Source organism: Lagenorhynchus albirostris, chromosome 7, assembly GCF_949774975.1.
Source record: "Lagenorhynchus albirostris chromosome 7, mLagAlb1.1, whole genome shotgun sequence".
Lineage (NCBI taxonomy): Eukaryota > Metazoa > Chordata > Mammalia > Artiodactyla > Delphinidae > Lagenorhynchus > Lagenorhynchus albirostris.
The window spans coordinates 36,192,511-36,213,426 of NC_083101.1; the positions used below are offsets into that span (position 1 = coordinate 36,192,511).

The 20,916-nt window shown below is 40.8% G+C and overlaps 1 protein-coding gene and 1 pseudogene across 7 annotated transcripts in view; one reads left to right on the forward strand and one right to left on the reverse strand.

Moving 5' to 3' along the window:
• Nucleotides 1-14,798, reverse strand: part of MELK (maternal embryonic leucine zipper kinase) — a 78,269-nt gene extending 63,471 nt beyond the window's left edge. For 6 of the 7 annotated variants that reach the window (XM_060153401.1, XM_060153400.1, XM_060153399.1 and 3 more), the window contains exons 1-4: nt 14,670-14,798; nt 7,137-7,232; nt 5,769-5,854; nt 2,830-2,946 (exon numbers count right to left, since the gene is read on the reverse strand). In XM_060153401.1, the coding sequence (XP_060009384.1) occupies nt 2,830-2,946; nt 5,769-5,854; nt 7,137-7,194 (261 nt within the window). In that variant the 5' untranslated portion in view covers nt 7,195-7,232; nt 14,670-14,798. Of the gene's footprint in view, nt 1-2,829; nt 2,947-5,768; nt 5,855-7,136; nt 7,233-8,130; nt 8,239-14,669 lie in introns of those variants that run through there. The other variant, XM_060153396.1, reaches the window with a different exon arrangement.
• Nucleotides 14,799-16,626: 1,828 nt separating this feature from the next.
• On the forward strand, nt 16,627-17,391 carry LOC132522848 (large ribosomal subunit protein uL30-like; annotated as a pseudogene).
• Nucleotides 17,392-20,916: the final 3,525 nt, after the last annotated feature.

A 20,916-nucleotide genomic window follows, 5' to 3' on the forward strand; every position in this document is an offset into this window, starting at 1 on the left:
CATAAAGAAAACAGCCTACTTTGTATTTTCAAATAAAGAAATACAAAATAGAGTAAAACAGAAACATCAAAAATCTCTATGAATATGCATTGATGGTCTCCAAGCTAACATGTTAAATAGGGGGGAAAAAAGGTACAGAATAATATTATAGTATGTGACCATTTGTATGACAGAAACCAGTAAGCTACACATAAATATATGTGAAAACACATATATATATATATAAAATATACATAGGTATTTCTAAGTACACGGAAAATACATAGGAAACCAAAAAAGTAAGTGATTAACATAAGGGAAAGGAAACAGGATGACTGGGACAGAGGAGAGAGAGAATTTTACTTTTCAATATATACTCTCTCGTATCTTTTTTTTTTTTAATATTTATTTTTTTAATTTATTTTCTTTTTTTTTTTTTTGGCTGTGTCTTAGTTGTGGCACGCAGCATCTTCCTCAACGCATGCGGGATCTTTCATTGCGGCGCAGGCCTCTCTCTAGTTGTGGCGTGCAGGTTTTCTCTCTCTAGTTGTGGACCACAGGCTCCAGAGCACAGGGCCTCTGTAGTTCGCGGAACGCACGCTCTCTAGTTGAGGCACATGGGCTCAGTAGTTGTGGCACGCAGGCTTAGTTGCCCCACAGCATGTGGGATCTTAGTTCCCCAACCAGGGATCAAACCTGCATCTCCTGCATTGGAAGGCAGACTCTCCACCACTGGACCACCAGGGAAGTCCCCTCTCTTGTACCCTTTAAATTTTGTCCCAGGTTCATGGATTTTGGGTTTTTTTGAAGTATTTAATTTGGACAAAAGGATCAACTTTTAAAAAGGCTTTAAATTCACCACTGTAAACCATGTGGGTGGATCTACAGTGTAATAAAGAGAAAATGGCCCTATGTCCAAAACTTTCAGCATTATGAATTTTAAAATGTGCTTTTAAAACAGAGTTAATCTGTCAAAATGATGTGCAGTTACAAATTATTTGGCTGAGACTAAGGAAAATGAAACGAAATGAATGATACATGTTCTAAAGACTTTACATTTCAAGCCAAAAGGGGCAGGTTAAAACCTGAAAGAGTTTGGTTCAAATAACACATACATTAAAGTCTACCTATAGGCTGCGGGTTGAACTGTGTCATTCCAAAAAGATATGTTCAAGTCCTAACACCTGGTACCAGTGAATGTGACCTTATATGTCAATAAGGTCTTTATAGATGTAATCAAGTTAGAATGAGGTCATACTGGATTAGGGTGGAACCTAATCCAATTGTTTGTATCCTTGTATGAAGAGATAAATTTGGACACAGACACAGACACACAGGTAAGACAACACCATTTGAAGACAGAGGCAGAGATGGTGCATCTATAAGCCGAGGAATGCCAAGGACTGGCAGCAACCATCTGAAACTAGGAAAGAGGCATGGAACAGATGATTCAGAAGGAAGCAACCATGTACACACCTTGATTTCAGACTTCTAACCTCCAGAACTATGAGACAGTAAGTTCCTATTTTAAACCACATTTGTGGCAGCCCTAGGCTAATACATCATATAACACTGAAATGAATCCTTCCCTCTAGGAACAAATTCTAACATATTCTGTCCACTAAATTACACCATCCCATTAGGAGGGTATCAGAAAGGATACATTTACAATGTATCTTCAATTTATTATATATGCCTACTTGATCTAAATTGTTACAGAACTCAAACAGGTAAGCCATTTAACATTTAATCTTTCATCAAAAAGAGTCATGTACCAAAATGTTCATTGCAGCTCTATTTACAATAGCCCGGAGATGGAAACAACCTAAGTGCCCATCATCAGATGAATGGATAAAGAAGATGTGGCACATATATACAATGGAATATTACTCAGCCATAAAAAGAAACGAAATTGAGCTATTTGTAATGAGGTGGATACACCTAGAGTCTGTCATACAGAGTGAAGTAAGTCAGAAAGAAAAAGACAAATACCGTATGCTAACACATATATATGGAATTTAAGAAAAAAAAAATGTCATGAAGAACCTAGGGGTAAGACAGGAATAAAGACACAGACCTACTGGAGAACGGACTTGAGGATATGGGGAGGGGAAAGGGTGAGCTGTGACAGGGCGAGAGAGAGTCATGGACATATACACACTAACAAACGTAAGGTAGATAGCTAGTGGGAAGCAGCCGCATGGCACAGGGATATCGGCTCGGTGCTTTGTGACCACCCGGAGGGGTGGGATAGGGAGGGTGGGAGGGAGGGAGACGCAAGAGGGAAGAGATATGGGAACATATGTATATGTATAACTGATTCACTTTGTTATAAAGCAGAAACTAACACACCATTGTAAAGCAATTATACCCCAATAAAGATGTTTAAAAAAAAAAATTTAATCTTTCAGGTGAAATGTACTTTTCCCATAACTATTGATAAAATGAGTGAGAATGGTCTGAATGTTTGTGTCCCTCCAAAAATTCATGTGTTGAAATCCTAACCCCCAAAGATGGTGGCATTAGAAAGTGGGGCCTTTGGGAGGTGATTAAGACATGAGGGCAGAGCCCTCATGAATGAAATTAGTGCTCTTCTAAAAGAGGCTCCAGAGAGATCCCTAGCCCTTTCTATCATATAAGGACACAGCAATAAGGTACCAGTTATGAACCAAGAAGAGCGCCCTCACCCGACCATGATGGTGCCTTGATCTTGGAATTCCCAGCCTCCAGAATTGTAAGAAATGATTCTGTTGTTCAGAAGCTTCCCAGTCTGTGATATCTTGTTACAGCAGCCCAAACAGACTAAGACAATGACCAAATAACTTTAGGTCTCTGGAACATACTACTGACCTCGAGAACCATGAATATTTTGTTGGCTGTCTCTATCACATGGTAGAGTTGACATATATGCTGATGTCTCAAGTTCTTCAAGGCATCAATTTCTGTTTTGACCCGGGGCAAATCACTCTGTGACAAAACATTTCATTAAATGAGCAATAAACCTATTTGGGAAGTGCTCCAAGCATCAATATCACCAACTTTAATACTAAGTAGCAAAAGCAATCAACAGCCTCAAAACAATTTGTTCAACAATATAGAAATAAAAAACAAAACTTATTTGTGTGTACATTTTAAAAAGGCCTTGAGAGTTTTATGAAAGACAAGCTCAGTGTGGGGCAATAGTAAAACATCTAGAAAAATTAAAATAATCTCAGACTCCCTTTAGAAGGTTAGCATTCCAAACAAGGAAAATGACAGAAACACTACTCAGTGTACATGCCTTGGCTACCACTTCGGTCCCAGCAATGTCCATTAAGAAGCATGCTGAGCTAAAAATTGGTGAATGTAGATTAAAGGTATTCACTGTCTCAGTCTTCCAACTTTTCAAGGAGCTTGAAATTTTTCAAAATAAGAAGTTGGGAGACTTCCTGGTGGTCCAGTGGGTAAGATTCCATGCTCCCAATGCTGAGGGCCTGAGTTCGATCCCTGGTCGGGGAACTAGATCCCACATGCATGCTGTAACTAAGAAATCCACATGCAGCAACTAAAGAGCCTGTGTGCTGCAACTGAGACCTGGCACAGCCTAAATAAATAATAAATATTTTAAAAAAAAAAAAAAAAAAAGAAGTTGGTTGGGGAGGAGGGTAAACCAAGTTGAAAAACTTTCAAAGTCCATATTAAAGATAGAAATCCAGATATCCATGAAGTAAACAAGTAAAATTTTATTATAAAAAGGGATTTGATCTAATGATCTGTGGTTTAATATCCAATTATCTAGGGCCATGCAACCAGATATTAGTTCTTAACCAAGAATCAATTGTAACTTTGACTATTTTGATATGATAATTTTTTTTCCTTCTTTTTTGGGGGATGTGGGAGTCTGATGACTAAAACCCTGAAAGTAATCAAAATATTTTTAAAGTCCCAAGAAGTAACTAAAATAAACATAGTAACAATAAAAAATACAAAAACAAGTTTAGAAATAATGAACTAATATCATCATATTGATGATTTAGAATAAGTTTTGAGTACTCATGTGGTAATGCATTTTGTAGTAACAGTTCACATTTTGTCTGCTATTTAAGTGTTTGCTGTGTCCAAGTAAATAAGTCATACTAAAGTTATAACTGAAGTTGAAATTGCTTAAGGGAATTAATCAGTTTTGTAACCAATGTTTAAATGCTCAAGAAAAATGTTTTTTAATACCTTTTTATTAGTTTAATAAATAGAGTATTGAGCACTGAAAACAAAAATATTGAAGGAGAGCCTGAATTGTCAGTTGATAGGTTATTAAAAATAATTTCTGATATAGATCATTGTGTGATTCTGGCATATATTTCAGAAGGAGTTCAAAGAAGTGAGTGATGTTATTATAACAAAACATATTCTCTTTGACTAATTTATGTATGTTAATCAGCACTTCCATCCTTAAAAATAAAGTAACAATTGATATTAAACTCTGTCTCGTCCTAACAAAAAGAGAGACCCCCAAAAAAGTCCAACGTGTCTCATATAAACATGCATTTTCAGTAAAGTGATTTTTATGTTTGATAATTATCAACACATAAAATGTTTGTGCTGTTTTACTCAACTGTATACTAATAATAATTATAATGCTAACTCAATCGCAAAGAATAAAAAACTTTAACCCTCAGAGATTTTTGGTCAGAGGACAAAAAAAAAGATTTAAAAAAAATTTTTTTAATTTATCTCCAAAAAGACAAACAATCACAGATGCATACTAAGAGACTAGTGAATTCTCAGCAGAAAGAGACCAGAACAAAGCATAGAAACGAAACCATACAAGAGATGGTAGAAAGAATTAGAAAAAAAAAGACCACTCAGGATGACTTCAAACACTGGGAAGGGTATATAATGCCCAAAGACCATCAAAAGAGACAGATCCTCCCTTAATAGAAAAATGGAAAACTTTATGCACATTATAGCCAAGATCACAAATTAAATGGGCTGCTTTAGAAGGTAATGAGCAACTCAATCCTAGAAGCATTCATGTAGAGGAAAAAAAGGCTGATTAAGAAAAGGATTTCATAATTTCTAATAATAGAATAAATTTTGAGTAAAATTTATTCTTTGAATAAAATTCTGGGACATAAGATCGATCTATACTATAAAGTAGATCAACATTTAGTAAGGGTATCATGAGAAGATAAAGAAGGGAAATATCAATACCCAGAAATACCTACAAGACTATGAAACAACTGCAGAAAAATGGACCCTGTCAACTTCAAATATGTGCCATTGCCCTGTATTAAAATTAAGAACAAAGTAACTCCTTCCCCAGATTACTTTTTTTTTTAAATTTATTTATTTATTTATTTGGCTGCATTGGGTCTTCATTGCTACGCACAGGCTTTCTCTAGTTGCGGCAAGCGGGAGCTACTCTTTGTTGCAGTGCGCAGGCTTCTCATTGTGGTGGTTTCTCTCGTTGAGGAGCATGGGCTCTAGGCACGTGGGCTTCAGTAGTTGTGGCTCGCGGGCTCTAGAATGCAGGCTCAGTAGTTGTGGCGCACAGGCTTAGTTGCTCCGTGGCATGTGGGATCTTCCTGGACCAGGGATTGAACCCATGTCCCCTGCACTGGCAGGCAGATTCTTAACCACTGCGCCACAAGGGAAGTCCCCAGATTACTTTTTAAAACCATAGATTTATACATAACTGGCTATGGAAATATTATTCTAATAAAAGAGCAGTAACTAGAACATTAGAGCAAATTCAAGTTTTAATTCACAAAACTGATCTATAAATATTTTTTAAGTAATGTTAAACTTACCCCTAGTGCATTTTTATCCATGATTTTTATAGCTACCAGTTCTCCAGTGAGGATATGGAAGGCAAGTTTGACCTTTGCAAAGCCACCTAAGTATGGGAAAATGTATTATGAAGAGAGAAGCAAACTAACTTAAATATCATCATCAGAGCAAACTGAGAACTCAGGCACAAAAAACCTTTCCACATACTTTTATAAGGGTCTATTGATCTATATTTTTCTGAAGTTTGTGGCCCTTTCTTCTTGTTGCTTCCAAAGTGTTGGCCATGATCCTAGCCTCTCCTCATCCAATGACTAACTAAAGACTCTTTGCCATGATAGGATATCTTTAATTTTGCAATGAAGAAGTAGGAAAAAAGGATTCATTCTCTAGAAATTTGTTTTATAATTAACATTGCAATTAAACCTGCTTTATAATTAACATTGCCAGAACACAATATGAAGTTGGAGAGACAAAAGACAAGTAATATGAAATTTCCATTCAGTGTTAAAACTGTAAAAATAAGCAATTATGTTTCAAAACTGGCTCAAAAGCTGGATAAAGGTCTACATTTAGGTATCTAAAAGAAACCGCCAGCTGAGCGCTTCTAGAAAGAAGCTCCTGGTAGTTCCTCCCATGGTCTTCCTCATCTCAGTAAATGGCAACTCCATCTTCCCAGGTGCTCAGGCCAAAAATCCAGAAGCCATTTTTAGCCCCTCGCTTTTGTCTCACACCACATATCCAACCCTCCAACAAATCACACTGGCTCTGTCTTCAAAAATATATTAATGTTTACCTTGGGAGAAAGGCAGCAGGCACTGACTAGAAATTTCTATGTCCTGATCTGAGCAGGGAACATACGGGTATATGTGTACAAAAACTCCATCAAAATTAGTACACTTTGCTTATTTTACTATGTGTTATGCCTCAATATACTATACTTAAATGTACATATGTGTGTATATGTCTGTATACAGAATCTCACTCCTTTCTATACACAGAATCTCACTACCTTCAATTCTATCACCATCCAAGTCACCATCATCTCCAGTATCACTCACCTAAATTATTGCAATAACCTCCTAACATCTATGTTTTTCCATCCTTGCCCTCTCCCAGCCAGTCTTTTCACAACCAAGCAGCCAGAGTGAACCTTAAAAACAAAAGGTCAGACCACTACTTGGCTCAAAACTCTCTAGTGACTTTTATTCTAAATAAAATGAACCACAAGGCCCCTCCTACAATTCTCCTCTCTCTTGCTCCACTTTTTCTTACTAAAATAGGTTGAAGAATTTAAAAACTACATAAGTTAGGCTAAAAAGCTCTTGGCTGCCCAAATACACTATACTCTCAAATAGATGACCTATCCTCTCCAAGAAGAAAATAATTACCTGTCCCAACAGTTTCATATAATTCATAGTATTTGAGAAGTTCATCATAATCTTTCATAGTCCTCCTGGAAGTTTACTCAAAATTATAAAAAGAACCTGTAAGACAAAAACAAAAACAGTACATGATCAAAAAAGGAACTATTAAGAGACTATCTCCTTCATTCTTATTGAGATCCCTAAAAAATAAAAATAGAGCTACTGTATAAAAAAAAGAGAGACTATCGCCTTCATTCTTGTAACTACAAATATAAATAAGTCTTAGGCATATAAATGATACTGGAAAAACTGATTAGCCATATAAAAAAAATGGATTCCTATCTCACACCATACATAAGAATCAATTCCAGATCAAAGACTTAAATATGAAAGGTAAGCCTTTGAAGTTTTAATATAGTATTGTCATCATTTCAGGATAGAAGAGGATCTTTTAAATAGACACAGAAAGTGCTAATCATAAAAAATAATAATAGAGAATTCTCTGGCAGTCCAGTGGTTAGGACTCCAGGCCCTCACTGCCGAGGGCCCAGGTTCAATCCCTGGTCGGGGAACTAAACTCCCACAAGCCGTGTGGCAAGGCCAAAACTAAAAAAAATTTTAAAAATAGATAGATAGATAAATTTTAAAAAGCTAGCATTATTTAAATAAATAAATAAATATTAAATAACACTGAAATTAAGAACCTCTGCATATCCAATGACATCATTTAAGAAAAAAACAACATAAATATGAGAAAATATTTGCAACACTTATAACAGTGGACTTTCATCCAGAATACATATACTCCATCACAACAATATAGAAAAAGACAACCCCACAGAAAAATAAGCAAATGAAATAAAAAGGCATTTCACAAATAAACACAAATAACCAATAAAAAGATGAAAAAAGGCTCAATTTCATTAGTCATCAGGGATATGCAAATTAAGACTCCAATGATATACAATTTTAAGATACATGTAATGAGATACATATTTTATTATGCTTCACAACTTACGTGTGTTACATATACTCTGTTTGTTTGTTTGTTTGTTTGTTTATGGCCATATTGGGTCTTTGTTGCTGTGCACAGGCTTTCTCTAGTTGTGGCGAGCGGGGGCTACTCTTTGTTGTGGTGCACAGGCTTCTCATTGCAGTGGCTTCTCTGGTTGCACAGCATGGGCTCTAGGCATGTGGGTGGGCTTCAGTAGTTGTGGCACACGGGCTCAGCTGCATGTGGGATCTTCCCGGACCAGGGATCGAACCTGTGTCCCCTGCATTGGTAGGCAGATTCTTAACCACTGCGTCACCAGGGAAGTCCCTATACTCTTAAGTATATATCAAATAATTTATAAAAATAACACATACACACTATTATATATGAAAAAGATAAACAACAAGGACCTACTATATAGCACAGGGAACTCTACTCAATATTCTGTAATAACCAGTATGGAAAAAGAATCTGAAAAAGAATGGTTATATGTATAACTGAATCACTTTGCTATACACCTGAAACTAACACAACATTGTAAATCAACTATACGCCAATATAAAATAAAAATTAAATAAGTAAATGAATAAATAAATAATAAAAAATTAGTTGTAAAAGTCTTAGGAGGTCTTATTTGATTTTTGTCTTCCTGAGTTTTAAAATTAACTAGAATTACAAGACACCATGGGGTGAGTACACATGAGGTCATACTCACACCAGCTTTGTCTTATTTGGGGAGGATAAGTTCCTAGTTGACTTTAACTAGAGATTAGCACTGTATCTGGCAGAACTGCTAATGCAATCAGACTATTAACTCTGAACTTTCTTGTATTCATTCATTTATCCATACAGATGTGTTTACTGAGCACCAGTGATGTGCCAGACCTGCACTTGGCACCAAGGCTATAACAGAGAAGAAATATTGTTCCTGCCCTCATAGATCTTGCATTCCAGTGGAGAAGACAAAAGGAAAATTAACAGACAACGAATTAAATAATTATAATTTGTAATAAAGGGCTTCCCTGGTGGTTCAGTGGTTAAGAATCCGCCTGCCAATGCAGGGGACACGGGTTCAATCCCTGGTCCAGGAAGATCCCACATGCTGAGGAGCAACTAAGCCTATGTGCCACAACTGCTGACCCCACATGCCACAACTACTCAAGCCCGCACGCCTAGAGCCAGTGTTCCACAACAAGAGAAGCCAACACAATGAGAGGCCTGTGCACCACAACAAAGAGTAGCCCCTGCTCGACACAACTAGAGAAAGCCCGCGCGCAGCAACAAAGACCCAACACAGCCGTAAATAAATAAATAAATAACAATATGTAATAAATACTGGGGAAAATAAGCAACAGTGGTTAGAATGGGTCACTGAGAAGGTAATGTTTAAGTCAAGATCTAACTCAAAGAATGAGAAGCAAGAAAAAGCAAATCAGCCCTTCCCATCACAACTTGAACAACGTTTCCAATAGGAACTGTGCAGGACCATGTAAACAATGTTTCTATATGAAGCAGTTAAAATGATAATGTTCCTTTATTTGACAGACTGCTGCTTTCTCACCAAGGACATCCTCAGCACTACCTCATTCCTCCCACTTCCTGCTTCCTCAGATACCCAAATGCTGAAATGCTCCTGCTCTTTGACAGTATCCATTCCAAAACTGGTCCTTGGGACTTCCCTGGTGGTCCAGTGGGAAAGATTCCATGCTCCCAATGCAGGGGGCCTGGGTTCAATCCCTGGATGGGGAACAAGATCCTACATGCACGCTGCAACTAAGAGTTCACATGCCACAACTAAGAGCCTGCATGCCACAATTAAGAAGTCCAGGGCTCCCCCGGTGGCGCAGTGGTCGAGAGTTCGCCTGCCGATGCAGGGGACACGGGTTCGTGTCCCGGTCCGGGAAGATCCCGCATGCCGCAGAGTGGCTGGGCCCGTGAGCCATGGCCGCTGAGCCTACGCGTCCGGAGCCTGTGCTCCGCAATGGGCGAGGCCACAACAGTGAGAGACCCACATACCGCAAATAAATTAAAAAATGTAAAAAAAAAAAAAAAAAAAAAAAAAAGAAGTCCACATGCCGCAACTAAACAAACAAACAAAAAACTGGTCCTTGCTTCCCTAGCACAAGCCTAAATCCTGTAAGCCCCTTTCGACTCACTCTTACTGAGATGCCCAAGATCCTAGGGTGTATGGTTTCTCTTGCTGCAGCAAGCTAAGTATACCTAATTGTTTTTTAATCACGGATGTGTCCCTAATGGTCTGTGGTTGATAGGCCTTAACAGGAATTGTTAACCCAAAAAGAATGAGAGGAAGAGCATTCCAGAAAGAGGGAATTTAGGTGCAAAGATCCCAGAGGAAGAAAAGGCTGACATGCACTGAATTTAAACTGCTTTCAGAGGTACCAGGAAAAGGAAATGCAGATTTGGAGCGGGGACAATTGGTTAGGTATATGGGAAAAAAGAAAATTGGATCTCTACCTCACACCACACACAAAATCAATTACAGTAAAGACTGTAAAGTGAAAGACAGACAATTAAGACAGATAAGGCCTTTCCTATACCAGACCCATAGCTAGGAGTGGCAAGAGGAAGAGCATGGAGATAACAATTAGAAAAGCAAGAATTCGAATACAGTTTCATGGAAGCCAAGAAGGAAGGAAAAAAGCAACACTACTAAAAAGAAAGTTTCTAGGAAGTAGATTTCTAAATAAATTTGGAAGTGTTCCTATATAGGTTAAGTAGGTTAAGTCCTAGGACCTGAGTTTAGGTACTGCAAAATGGAGCTTTCTTAGAGGTAGACATGGGGTGCAAGCTCTCTGAACCTATATAGATAGTTTCTCTAAGGAGCTCTTCTTCCTAGGCCAGTGTGACAGGACAGGACTTGAGATTTCAACCTTGGAAAGAGATGCTTCCACACCCCTTAGAAAGCCACGCAGGAATCAGAGGGGCCCAGGGAAGTGGAGGTCACTGAGTCAGCACAGCATACCAAGGGCTCTGGAGTTCACAAAGGGCTTTGAGTCCAAGACCCAGCTAGTGATAAACTCCTTTGCCTGGTCTGACTCCTGTGCACAAATCTCCTTCTGTGCCCTAGCACTGGACTAGGTATGGCACCACAGAGTTCAAGATCCCAGGATCCCACTCTCTGTAACATTTACAAAGATTAGGTAAGTATATGCATAGCCAAATGGGACTTGGGCAAAGTTCTACCTGGAAATGCCTCTCAGTAGTGGAAACCTGGTGCTAGTGCTCATTTCTAGAGCCAGACAGTCTCCCTTCACCAACAGGCAGGGTTTTAGCAAGTCTGCTGAAGGCTCTGTGATTGGTTAAGTGGCCAGCACCATGTTTACTACTTTCAAGTTCTCTGTCCTTCATCCTGGCTCATCCAGAGCTGAGTGGCCAGCATGTTATTAAACCTTAATAACGGTATGACTTTGGAAGACCTAGAGTTATGAGTTCAACCTCAGGACTGTGGTGAGTTTATAAAGGAAAAGACAGAGCAATAGGGAAGGTCCTTGCTACAGTGAAGATGGGTATCTTCTTAAACTGAAGTGGAGAAAAAAAATGAATGAAATTATCAAAAGCCCAAGAGACACAGAGGATTTTTTTTTTTTTAAGATCCCTTTAAATTTCCTTACAAAATGCCTAAAGCACTCTGATTCCAGGAATCATTTTACTTGGAGATAAAAGGTATGCTATTTAGCAAGTAAAAAGTCTTCAAAAATTTGGTCAGTGAAATGAACACTAGAGCAGAAGTTCTGGAAGGAAAAATATCAAAACCCAAGAAAAAAATCAGCTTAAAAAAAAAGGTTTTAGTAGCAATGTCAAAGCTAAAATAGCAAGAAAGATAAAGATCATGGGCAAAAGACATTCTGATCCAATAAACAATATTAGTCATTTCCTAGGAAGAGGTGGCATTGGACCAACTTAATAAGCAGGTGGAACTTTTAATCTAGCTGAATCTGCATGAACAGCGTAGGCAAACAAAGGAAGCAAAGTCAAGTCCTGATAATAGCGGAAAGCTGGTGATATAAAATGAAATATTTCCGCTTCCACTGGAGTGGCAAAAGTTGTTCCAGGCAAGGAGACAGCAGAGAGGACATATTTATTCCCCCTGGGCACCTGAGACACAGGATTAGAAATATCCTTACTAATTCAGAAACCTTTTAAAGGGCATTTGTTACTGGAGCAAATTGGGAATTAAGTGGAACCACACCCCCAAAAGACAGGAATCATAGGACTAAGAATTTTTAAAACAGGAAAAATAGCAGTAAAGGTATAGAGGTCAACACAAGGCTAAGAAACCTTTGGGATCCTGATGATGGAGAAGAGAATGAGCAGGACTTTGGAAATGGGGGAATGTTAGGCTATAAATCTGTTCAGAAAGTGGTCTGCTATAAAAGTAGGCTATCAGGTTCCTTAGAGAGCAAAGCTCCAACTAATGCGGTATTGGGGCATTCAGAACACAGGGGTTAAAGAGGAAACACAAACAGACATTTCAAAGTTTAAAAACCATGAGATGGAGGGAGTTCCCTGGTGGCCTAATGGTTAGGATTTCACTGCCATGGCCTGGATTGAATCTCTGGTCAGGGAACTGAGATCCTGCAAGCTGCACAGCTCCGCCAAAAAACAAAAACAAACAAACAAAAAAAAACATTAGATGGAAATGGACAAAGAGAAAGAAGCAGGCCTTAGGAAGTATAAGTAAGACTCCAAATTGCCACCACTGCACATGCCTAAATTCCATACAAAGGACTGGGCTATTTCAAATTGCCACACTCAGAAAGAGAAAGCAATTAGTATGATGTTGGAATTCATTTTCCCAGACAGGGATATAAGAGTGTCATAACCAACTTCTTGATAGATTTTTCCCAAATGAGTTTTGAACTTCCAGGTTATGGCCTCCAGTCAACTAGCAGAGATCAACTCTCACCAGTGTAAGACTAAATCACACACCTCCTATTTTTCTTCCTTCCATTTTGTTATCTACCCCCTTCCCTCAAATCACACCATGTCTTTAGGTGAGTAATACCAATGTGGCCCTAAATTGTATCTACTGAATCCAGGGAACATCATTTGTGCTACTGTATAAGAAAACTGGTGTTTACATTGCAAAACTGCTATAATGATAGCAGATTTTACTTGGCTTTTAAATTTTGTAGAAGTGGAGCTGGTTCTAAATATTCTGAAGTGCTCTCCCTGTTTATCCTCTAGAGTCTGGAAATACAGAACACAGAAAAGACTTTTGACTGGAGTAACCCACTTGCTGCTAAAGGAAGTATATGATCAGTCAATGTGGAAGACAGCCTCCCAACTGTGGATAATGAAGAAGGAAACTAGACCCCATACACCTGAATGTCCTTCTGAATGTGACTAAGTAGAAGAACTGGAGCTATATACAATTGGGGTCTTGAACTTTTCTGAGGAAAGAAGGAATTGCCTAGATAGTGGAAGAAAATTTATCAGTAAATTTTATAAGATAGCAACAAATTGGGGGCATTTTCCTACCAACATAGTCTTATCTGGGCTATGCTATTACCTGCTGTATAATACATTTACATTATCTAGTGAGCTTGGTATGACACTGATGCTGAGGATATTTCAAATGAAAAGTAAAATACAGAATGGCATATAATGTGGCCTTGTAATACATTTAATTAACATACTGTCCTGCTCCCTTGCAGAGGCTTCTGGGAGCACCAGTAAAGAGGCATTCACTCCCAAAGGTAGTAAGGGACTGATCTGGCCATCTGGTTGGTCCATAGTAGAAATACTGAAAGGACAGATCCACTGGTGAGACACGCCCATGAAGATACAGTAAGGATGTTTCTGATTTATCCCACACAACAGAGATAGAAACCAAAATATGAACAAAAAAGTTAGGAACACTGAGCTGTAAGCAAAACTCCAGGCACTACCTTCCCCCTTTCCACTACCAGAAGAAATACCAATTGTGAAGCTCAAGGATAATTATTCATCCTAGGAGCTAGAGGCCTGATCACTCTCCTGGGACGCCCTCCTTTGGAAGTCTCCCTTTTTCCCACTGGTCTCCCGGTAGGTCACTCCTTTTAGTGCTATAGCATTCGGTGCATATTCCCCTTTTAGTGTTAAGGCTCTTAAGCCACTACTTTGGGAAGGTGAAGGAAAAGGAAGGCTTTGGACTCTGAAAAGGGGGTGATTAGACATAACACATTTCCTTGTTTACTGAACTGCCTAGTAAATTGAGTTGTACGAACAGAAATAACTCGAAACCCTTCTTTGAACTTCTTTCCCGGACCGTCAGTGTCATGGAAACATGTAATGGGAATTCACATTTATCACAGCCTCCTAGGTGGCAAGCGCTTTACCTCACCGATAACCCGGAGGCGGATACGATCCCTATCCCACTTACAGAGGAGGAAACCAGGGGTCGGAAAGGCTATCTCATCCAAGGAACCGTGCTCATAAGGTGGGACTCCGGTGAAGTTCCCCAGTCTCCTGTGAGCCAGGAGCACCCTGGGCCCGAGCCGCCGTCCCCCGCGCCGCGCACGGCCGGAACCCCGGCCTTCACCCACGCGGGACACACTGACCTGAGGGCGGAGGGCCGGGAGGGACTGGGCCAGGCAGAAAGACAGACGCGCCGGCCTGCCGTCCGAAGGGAACCGGTGAGCGCAGAGAGCTCCTAGAAACTTTTTGGATAGCCACGCTCTGGCCGTTTCCGCCCGCCAAGGGAATCAAACCTCGCGCGCCGGAAGGGGCGGGGACGCAGCGGCGTCTGGGCGGTCGCAGCGAGGCGGGGCGCTGTCGCCCTAGGACAGCGAGCGGGCCCAGGGAGTGGGATGGTTAAGAGGCTTCTGGAGCTTGCTGAGAGGTGAGTTAAGGCCTTGGTCTTCGACCTGGAGTGCCCCTCCCCGGAGGGCACGTGAAGATTTTCGTGGTGTCGTGAGCATACAAAGTTTTTACATAATTCAACTTTAAGTTCTCTTTCCTAAAATTGATTTGCAGAGAAGTCGCTAGTAGTCACAGTCTCATTTTCGTCCTCCCCTTGCCCAGTGGCCCTTCTCCCATCCAACAAAAGACAAGTATACCTCTCCCCTGTAAAAATCTTACTAAAATATGTTGCCACGAGGAATAAAACCCCCAGGGGACAAATTGTCCATTAGATAGCTCAAGGTACCAGAAACACCTACCTAGCATCACAGGAGAAGTCCTTCTAATACGTTTTACTGTTTGGTCATTATTTATGTGACTTTCATGGGCTGCATGAATTACTACAATTGTAATGAAAATCCAGAAGGAAAAAAAAATTATAGCAAGAGGAAAGAAAAAAATATTAAGTATAAATTTATATATGTATTTTTTAAATAGACTTTTTCTTAAAGAACGGTTTAGATTCACAGCAAATCGGAGGGGTACAGAGATTCCTCCTAAACCCTCTGTCCCAACCACATGCATAGCCTCCCCCATTATCAATATCCCCCACCAGAGTGGTACATCTGTTACAATTTATGAACCTACATTATCACCCAAAGACCACAATTTACATGAGGGTTCCCTCTTGGTGTTGTACATTTTATGGGTTTAGACAAATGTATAATGACATGTCTCCACCATTATAGTATCATACAGAGTAGTTTCACTGCCCTAAATTTTTCTGCTCTGCCTACCTGTGAAGTGGAATAGTGTTATATGTGTATTTTTATTGCAATGAAGTGTGCTATTGCACTGGATAAAAGATTTTCAAGCAAAAAAAAAAAATTAAACTAAGATAACATTCTGTGGAACCAAAATATGAGCTAGGAGAAAAAAGAGGGAAAACAAGCAAGTTAAAAAGTAAATTGTTTATTTTGTTCGTGTAATTTTTATCGGATAATAGTGGGTATCAAATCATTCTGGTATTTCCAATCCATTGCATATCTTTTAAGGACTTACAGCTTTACTTTCAGAGGTTTACAATAACCAGTTGTTTTAAAAAATATTTACAATTTATCCAAAAATTAAAACCTTTGTGACTATTTAAAATTATAACAAGAGAATGCATGGTGGGAAGCCATTCAGTGTTTATAGCCTGGCCTCCAGCATTATGAGAATACAGCTGAAACGGAAAGGGCTGGATTTTGAAGATGACACAGCTCTAAAAAGCTTGGAGGCAGTGCGAAGGAAGCTTTGTGCAACTCTTGGCAGGAATAAGGGTTAGCAAGGCCTCCGTGGTTCACTGCTGCTAAGAAGGCACAGCAGTCCTGGTCCCCCTGCCATGAGGCAGAACAGCAGTCCCCAACCTTTTTAGCACCAGAGACCGGTTTCGTGGAAGACAATTTGAACATGGGGCGAGAGGAGGGGTAATGCAAGTGATGGTTCAGGCGGTAATGCGAGTGATGCGGAGCGGCAGATGAAGCTTCGCTCTCGCTAGCTGGCCACTCACCTTCTGCTGTGTGGCCGGTACCGGTCTGCGCCCTGGGGGTTGAGGACCCCTGAGCTAGAATAGACGTCTCTATGGTCAAGTAAACATAGAGCCATTCCTCTCTTCCCCACCCGGTGGGGCTGCACATGAGCAGTAGCCACAGTATGGGAAAGATGGAGGAAGAGCAAAGAAGGAAGATCCCTTTGGTTCCAGAAAACCTCCTGAAAAAGAGGAAGGCTTATCAGGCCCTCAAAACCACCCAGGCAAAGCAGGCGCTTTTGCACAAGGAGGAACAGAGGAATGGAAAAGGGCTCAAGTTTAAGCAACTAGAATGGTTTCTACATGATTCCTGGCAGCAGCTATGTGACAGGGTGTGCCTCAGACGACTAGAAGTGAAACCTCATGGCTTGAAAGTGCCAGATAAATATTCTTTGGCCTTTGTTGTATTCATCCAAAGGATTAATGGGGTGAGTTCACTGGTGCAGAGGACCATTGCAAGACTTCGCCTGAATAAGATTTTCAGTGGTGTCTTTGTGAAAGTAACCCCTAAAACCATAAAAACGCTTTGTAGAGTGGAACCTTATATGACCTGGGGATTTACAAATCTGAAGTCTGTTTGGGAACTCATCTTGAACCGTGGACAAGCCAAGGTCAAGAACAAAACCATCCGACAGACAACACAGTGATTGAGGAGCACCTGGGGAAGTTTGGTTTCATTTGCTTTGGGAGACCTCATTCATGAAGTTGCCTTCCTGAGGAAGAATTTTCAGTGGATCTCAGGGGTTTTGTGCCCTTTCCAACTCCCAGTGGCCCATCAGGCTACCAAGAATAGAGTGGGTTTCCTCAAGGAGGTGGGCTTACCTGGCTATCGAGGAGAAAGCATCAGTCAGGTCATCCGGCAGCTGAACTAAACCCAGAATATTTGAAAGCACAGTGCATTTGGAAGCATGTGTTTTTGTTTTATGGAATTGTTACCCAGTATCTTCAAAAAAGATTATTTTCTACTATATCTTCAGAAACTGGAGGGGAAGTGTCAGGGAAAAGATGGTGATAGTCATGGCAGGCACTTTTCATCCCACGCCAGGTCCAAGGAAACATTCCTATGTATTTTCGGTGTTGGTCACCATCCATCTCTGAAACCAGCAAAAGACTCATGCCATGGAGGAGGGATGCTTTGTCACATCTTCTATCCTGGGGTTTAATGTTGGTGAATGAATACCCAAGCATGAATACAAGACAGCAGTGGACCAACCCCAGGGACGTACTTGAGCCTAGGGGTTCCTAGGGCCTTGTTTTAGAAAGAATTGTAAGTACAGTTAGAAGAGCACAAAAGCAGTGCTCGGTTGTCTCTGATGTGAGTCCATGTTCTAACTTCAGTGACAGTGTTGTGAGCTCTCAGACTTACACAGAGCTCTAAGTGTATATGATGGCTTCCTTATCCTTGCCTGCAGCTGGCTTAATGCTTTTCTTTAGCTCAGGATTTTAACCTGTTCTTGGATCTATGAGAAGGGAAGGACACTTTCCCCAGGAAAACATGCAGAAACTCCAATTCTGTCTTGGAAGTTTAGAGTATTTGTAGACCCTACTCAGGGACCCATGCACCTTATGTGAAGAAGTCCCGCACTATCAGGATTGGTCACCCAGGCTCTGACCTTCCTAGTCTCTTCTGGTTCCATGTCCTATGGAAGACCAGAGCTTACCAAGGTAGGTTTTTCCCTTCAAGCCAAATGAGTGTTTCCTTTTAAGAACACGGTGGTAGATTACTGAGTCCCTGTGCCATCTATGACTCAGGGAAATGCCCACCATTTAGTTCTTCCGGGCTTCAGGATGGAATTCTCTGGTTTCCCTGATGATCAGTCCTCTCCTTAAACCCAAATCAGGAAAGAGTGAACCATTTTCTTGGTTTGGCATGGATGAAATTAGCAATATTTGGCCTTCTAGGCTGCAGGCAAGCAGCTTAATTGGACCCTTTCCTTATATATTCTAGACTCCAGAAGTAGTGCCCGCTACCCTGCAAGTGATAATGTAGACCAACACTTGTGGAGATGTTAGACCTAAAAAGAGGGTCTGACACTGCTTGTGTTTGTCATCAGTGTCCACCCCTAAATGGGCCTTCCCTCTGCTCCTGTCACTCACTTAGTTGCCTCAACTTGCCATCTAAGCAGTTGGTGAGGGTGTGCCAGGCCCAGCTTAAGAGCTGAAAACATGCTTAGCTATTGTGTCCCCTGGTCCTTTAAGATCAGCTCTGCTGGGGCTTCCCTGGTGGCGCAGTGGTTGAGAGTCCGCCTGCCGATACAGGGGACACGGGTTCGTGCCCCGGTCCGCGAGGGTCTCACGTGCCGCGGAGCGGCTGGGCCCGTGAGCCATGGCCGCTGCGCCTGCGCATCCGGAGCCTGTGCTCGGCAATGGGAGAGGCCGCAGCGGTGAGAGGCCCACGTACCGCAAAAAACAGAAAAAAAAAGACCAGCTTTGCTGCAGTTTTGGTTCATGGGGCGCTCAAACATGTTACTGAGCCCAAGCTCATACTACTCGCCGCCCAACAGGCTAATAAATGGAGAGACGAGTTGTTGGGGCAAGGAATAGACACTTTATTCAGAAAGCCAGAAAACTGAGAAGATGGCGAGCTCGTGCCCCAAAGAACCATCTTGCCTGAGTTAGAATTCAGGCTTTTTTTTTTTTTTTTTTTCTCCAGGCTTCTTTTATACTGAAAGGGGAGGGCGTAAAGTCAAACACTTCCCGTCAGCCTCTGGAGGGGATGTGTTATTCGTTCACAGGTGAGCCTGGCCAGCTAAACAAAGGTATTTTAGCTTAATGCTCATTACCTGGGAGGCAGGGTTGCCAGAGATTGGCCGTTATGTATAATTTAAGCTTATAGGCAACATCCCTTTACTGATTAACTTGTACTAGAATACAAAATATTCTTCCCTATTACGAACATAGCTGTGAGATTGAATTGGAGGTATTAACAGTGCCTTAAAATGTGCCAGATTATGAGGTAATTAAATTGCTTGGCTCAGGAGTTAACCTGCCAGGATTAGATGTTACAGATGTCACTCTGATACTGTGAAACATTGTAAAATCAGATGACTTTAAAATGATGTGTCAAAAAGTAATGCGAAAAGAGCAGCTGTGAGTGTGGAAGCCCAGGGTTTATATCCTGGATCTGTCTTATACTAAATATGGGAATGTTTCCAGTCTTGCCTGTAAAATGGGGCTAATATAGTCAAGCCTGTCTGCCTCACATGGTTAAGAGTAGTAAGGAAAATTACAGTTTTTTTAACTTAGAATTCTATATAAATAAAGGAGGTTATAAAAATTATTACTAAAAGTATGGTGAGAAAATTTAGATATCTACTTAAAGTTTTTCAAACTTATGTTGAGTGTACATATTCAAAAGAGCTTGAGTATTACTGACTTAAGGAGAGTAATTAGGCTGCAAGACAAAACAGTCCAGTGCAAGGAGGCAGGGCTCTGAGCTGTGGAACCTGACCTGAAAGAAGTGCCTGCCCCTCTGTGAACCTGTTTCCTCAAATGGACAATAAGGAGATTGGATATGATTCTGCTGCTCCTTGTTTCTTGAGTCACTAACTGGGTGGGTCAGGCCATTTGGAATGTAACATCTCTACCAATAATAACACCATTAGCAGCAATAATAAAACCCTCTACAATTTTTTGAACGATTAATGTGCACTTACATGCATCATCTCTATAACCAAGTGTCTGCCTCTCTCACACAGGGTAATTCATGCTATTCATTCTTTTATCAGTCACCAGTGTCTACCCTATGCCTCACCCTGTTCAGGGCAATGCCAGAAAAGGGAAGAAAAGCGATGTGTCTTCTGTCCAAGGAATCTCAAAGACAGAATAGCCAGATCCATAGACAACCAACTTTAATAAAGGACCAGACAGAAGCACCAAATACAAGTGCACTCAGCCATGCTGTTTAGAGCTGGAAATGGGGAGCAATTAGTTCTGATCAGGGGATTGAGGTATTTTGTACTGGAGTTAGGCCTTGAAAAAAAAAGAAAAAGAAAAATTTGACGAGTGTAGAGCATTCCCCAGACAGGAGGAGCTCTATGTGCAGAAGCACAGAGGCAAGAAAACACAAGTCTCCTGGGAGAAAGGTATGTTGGGTGGAGCACAGGAAACAAGGGGTGTGGCAGGAAAGGAAGAGCCAGTAATCAGGGAACCCTTTGTGAAGGGCCTTGTGTGCCAGGCTAGAGTTGGGAGGGGTGCTGACCAGGAAAGGGAGATGAGCAGTTGTGCATTTCAGAGGAAGCCCACGCAGCCACTCTGCCAGCATAAGAGTATCCGAGCCTGGCAAGGCAAGGCGAGAGCTGTGCTTCTCAGGTGGTGGAATGAGTGCCTGAATGTCAGCACCATTTGCGGCTGAGTCATCAGTGGGGACGGTAAGCAAAGGCTTCAGTCTGTTCATA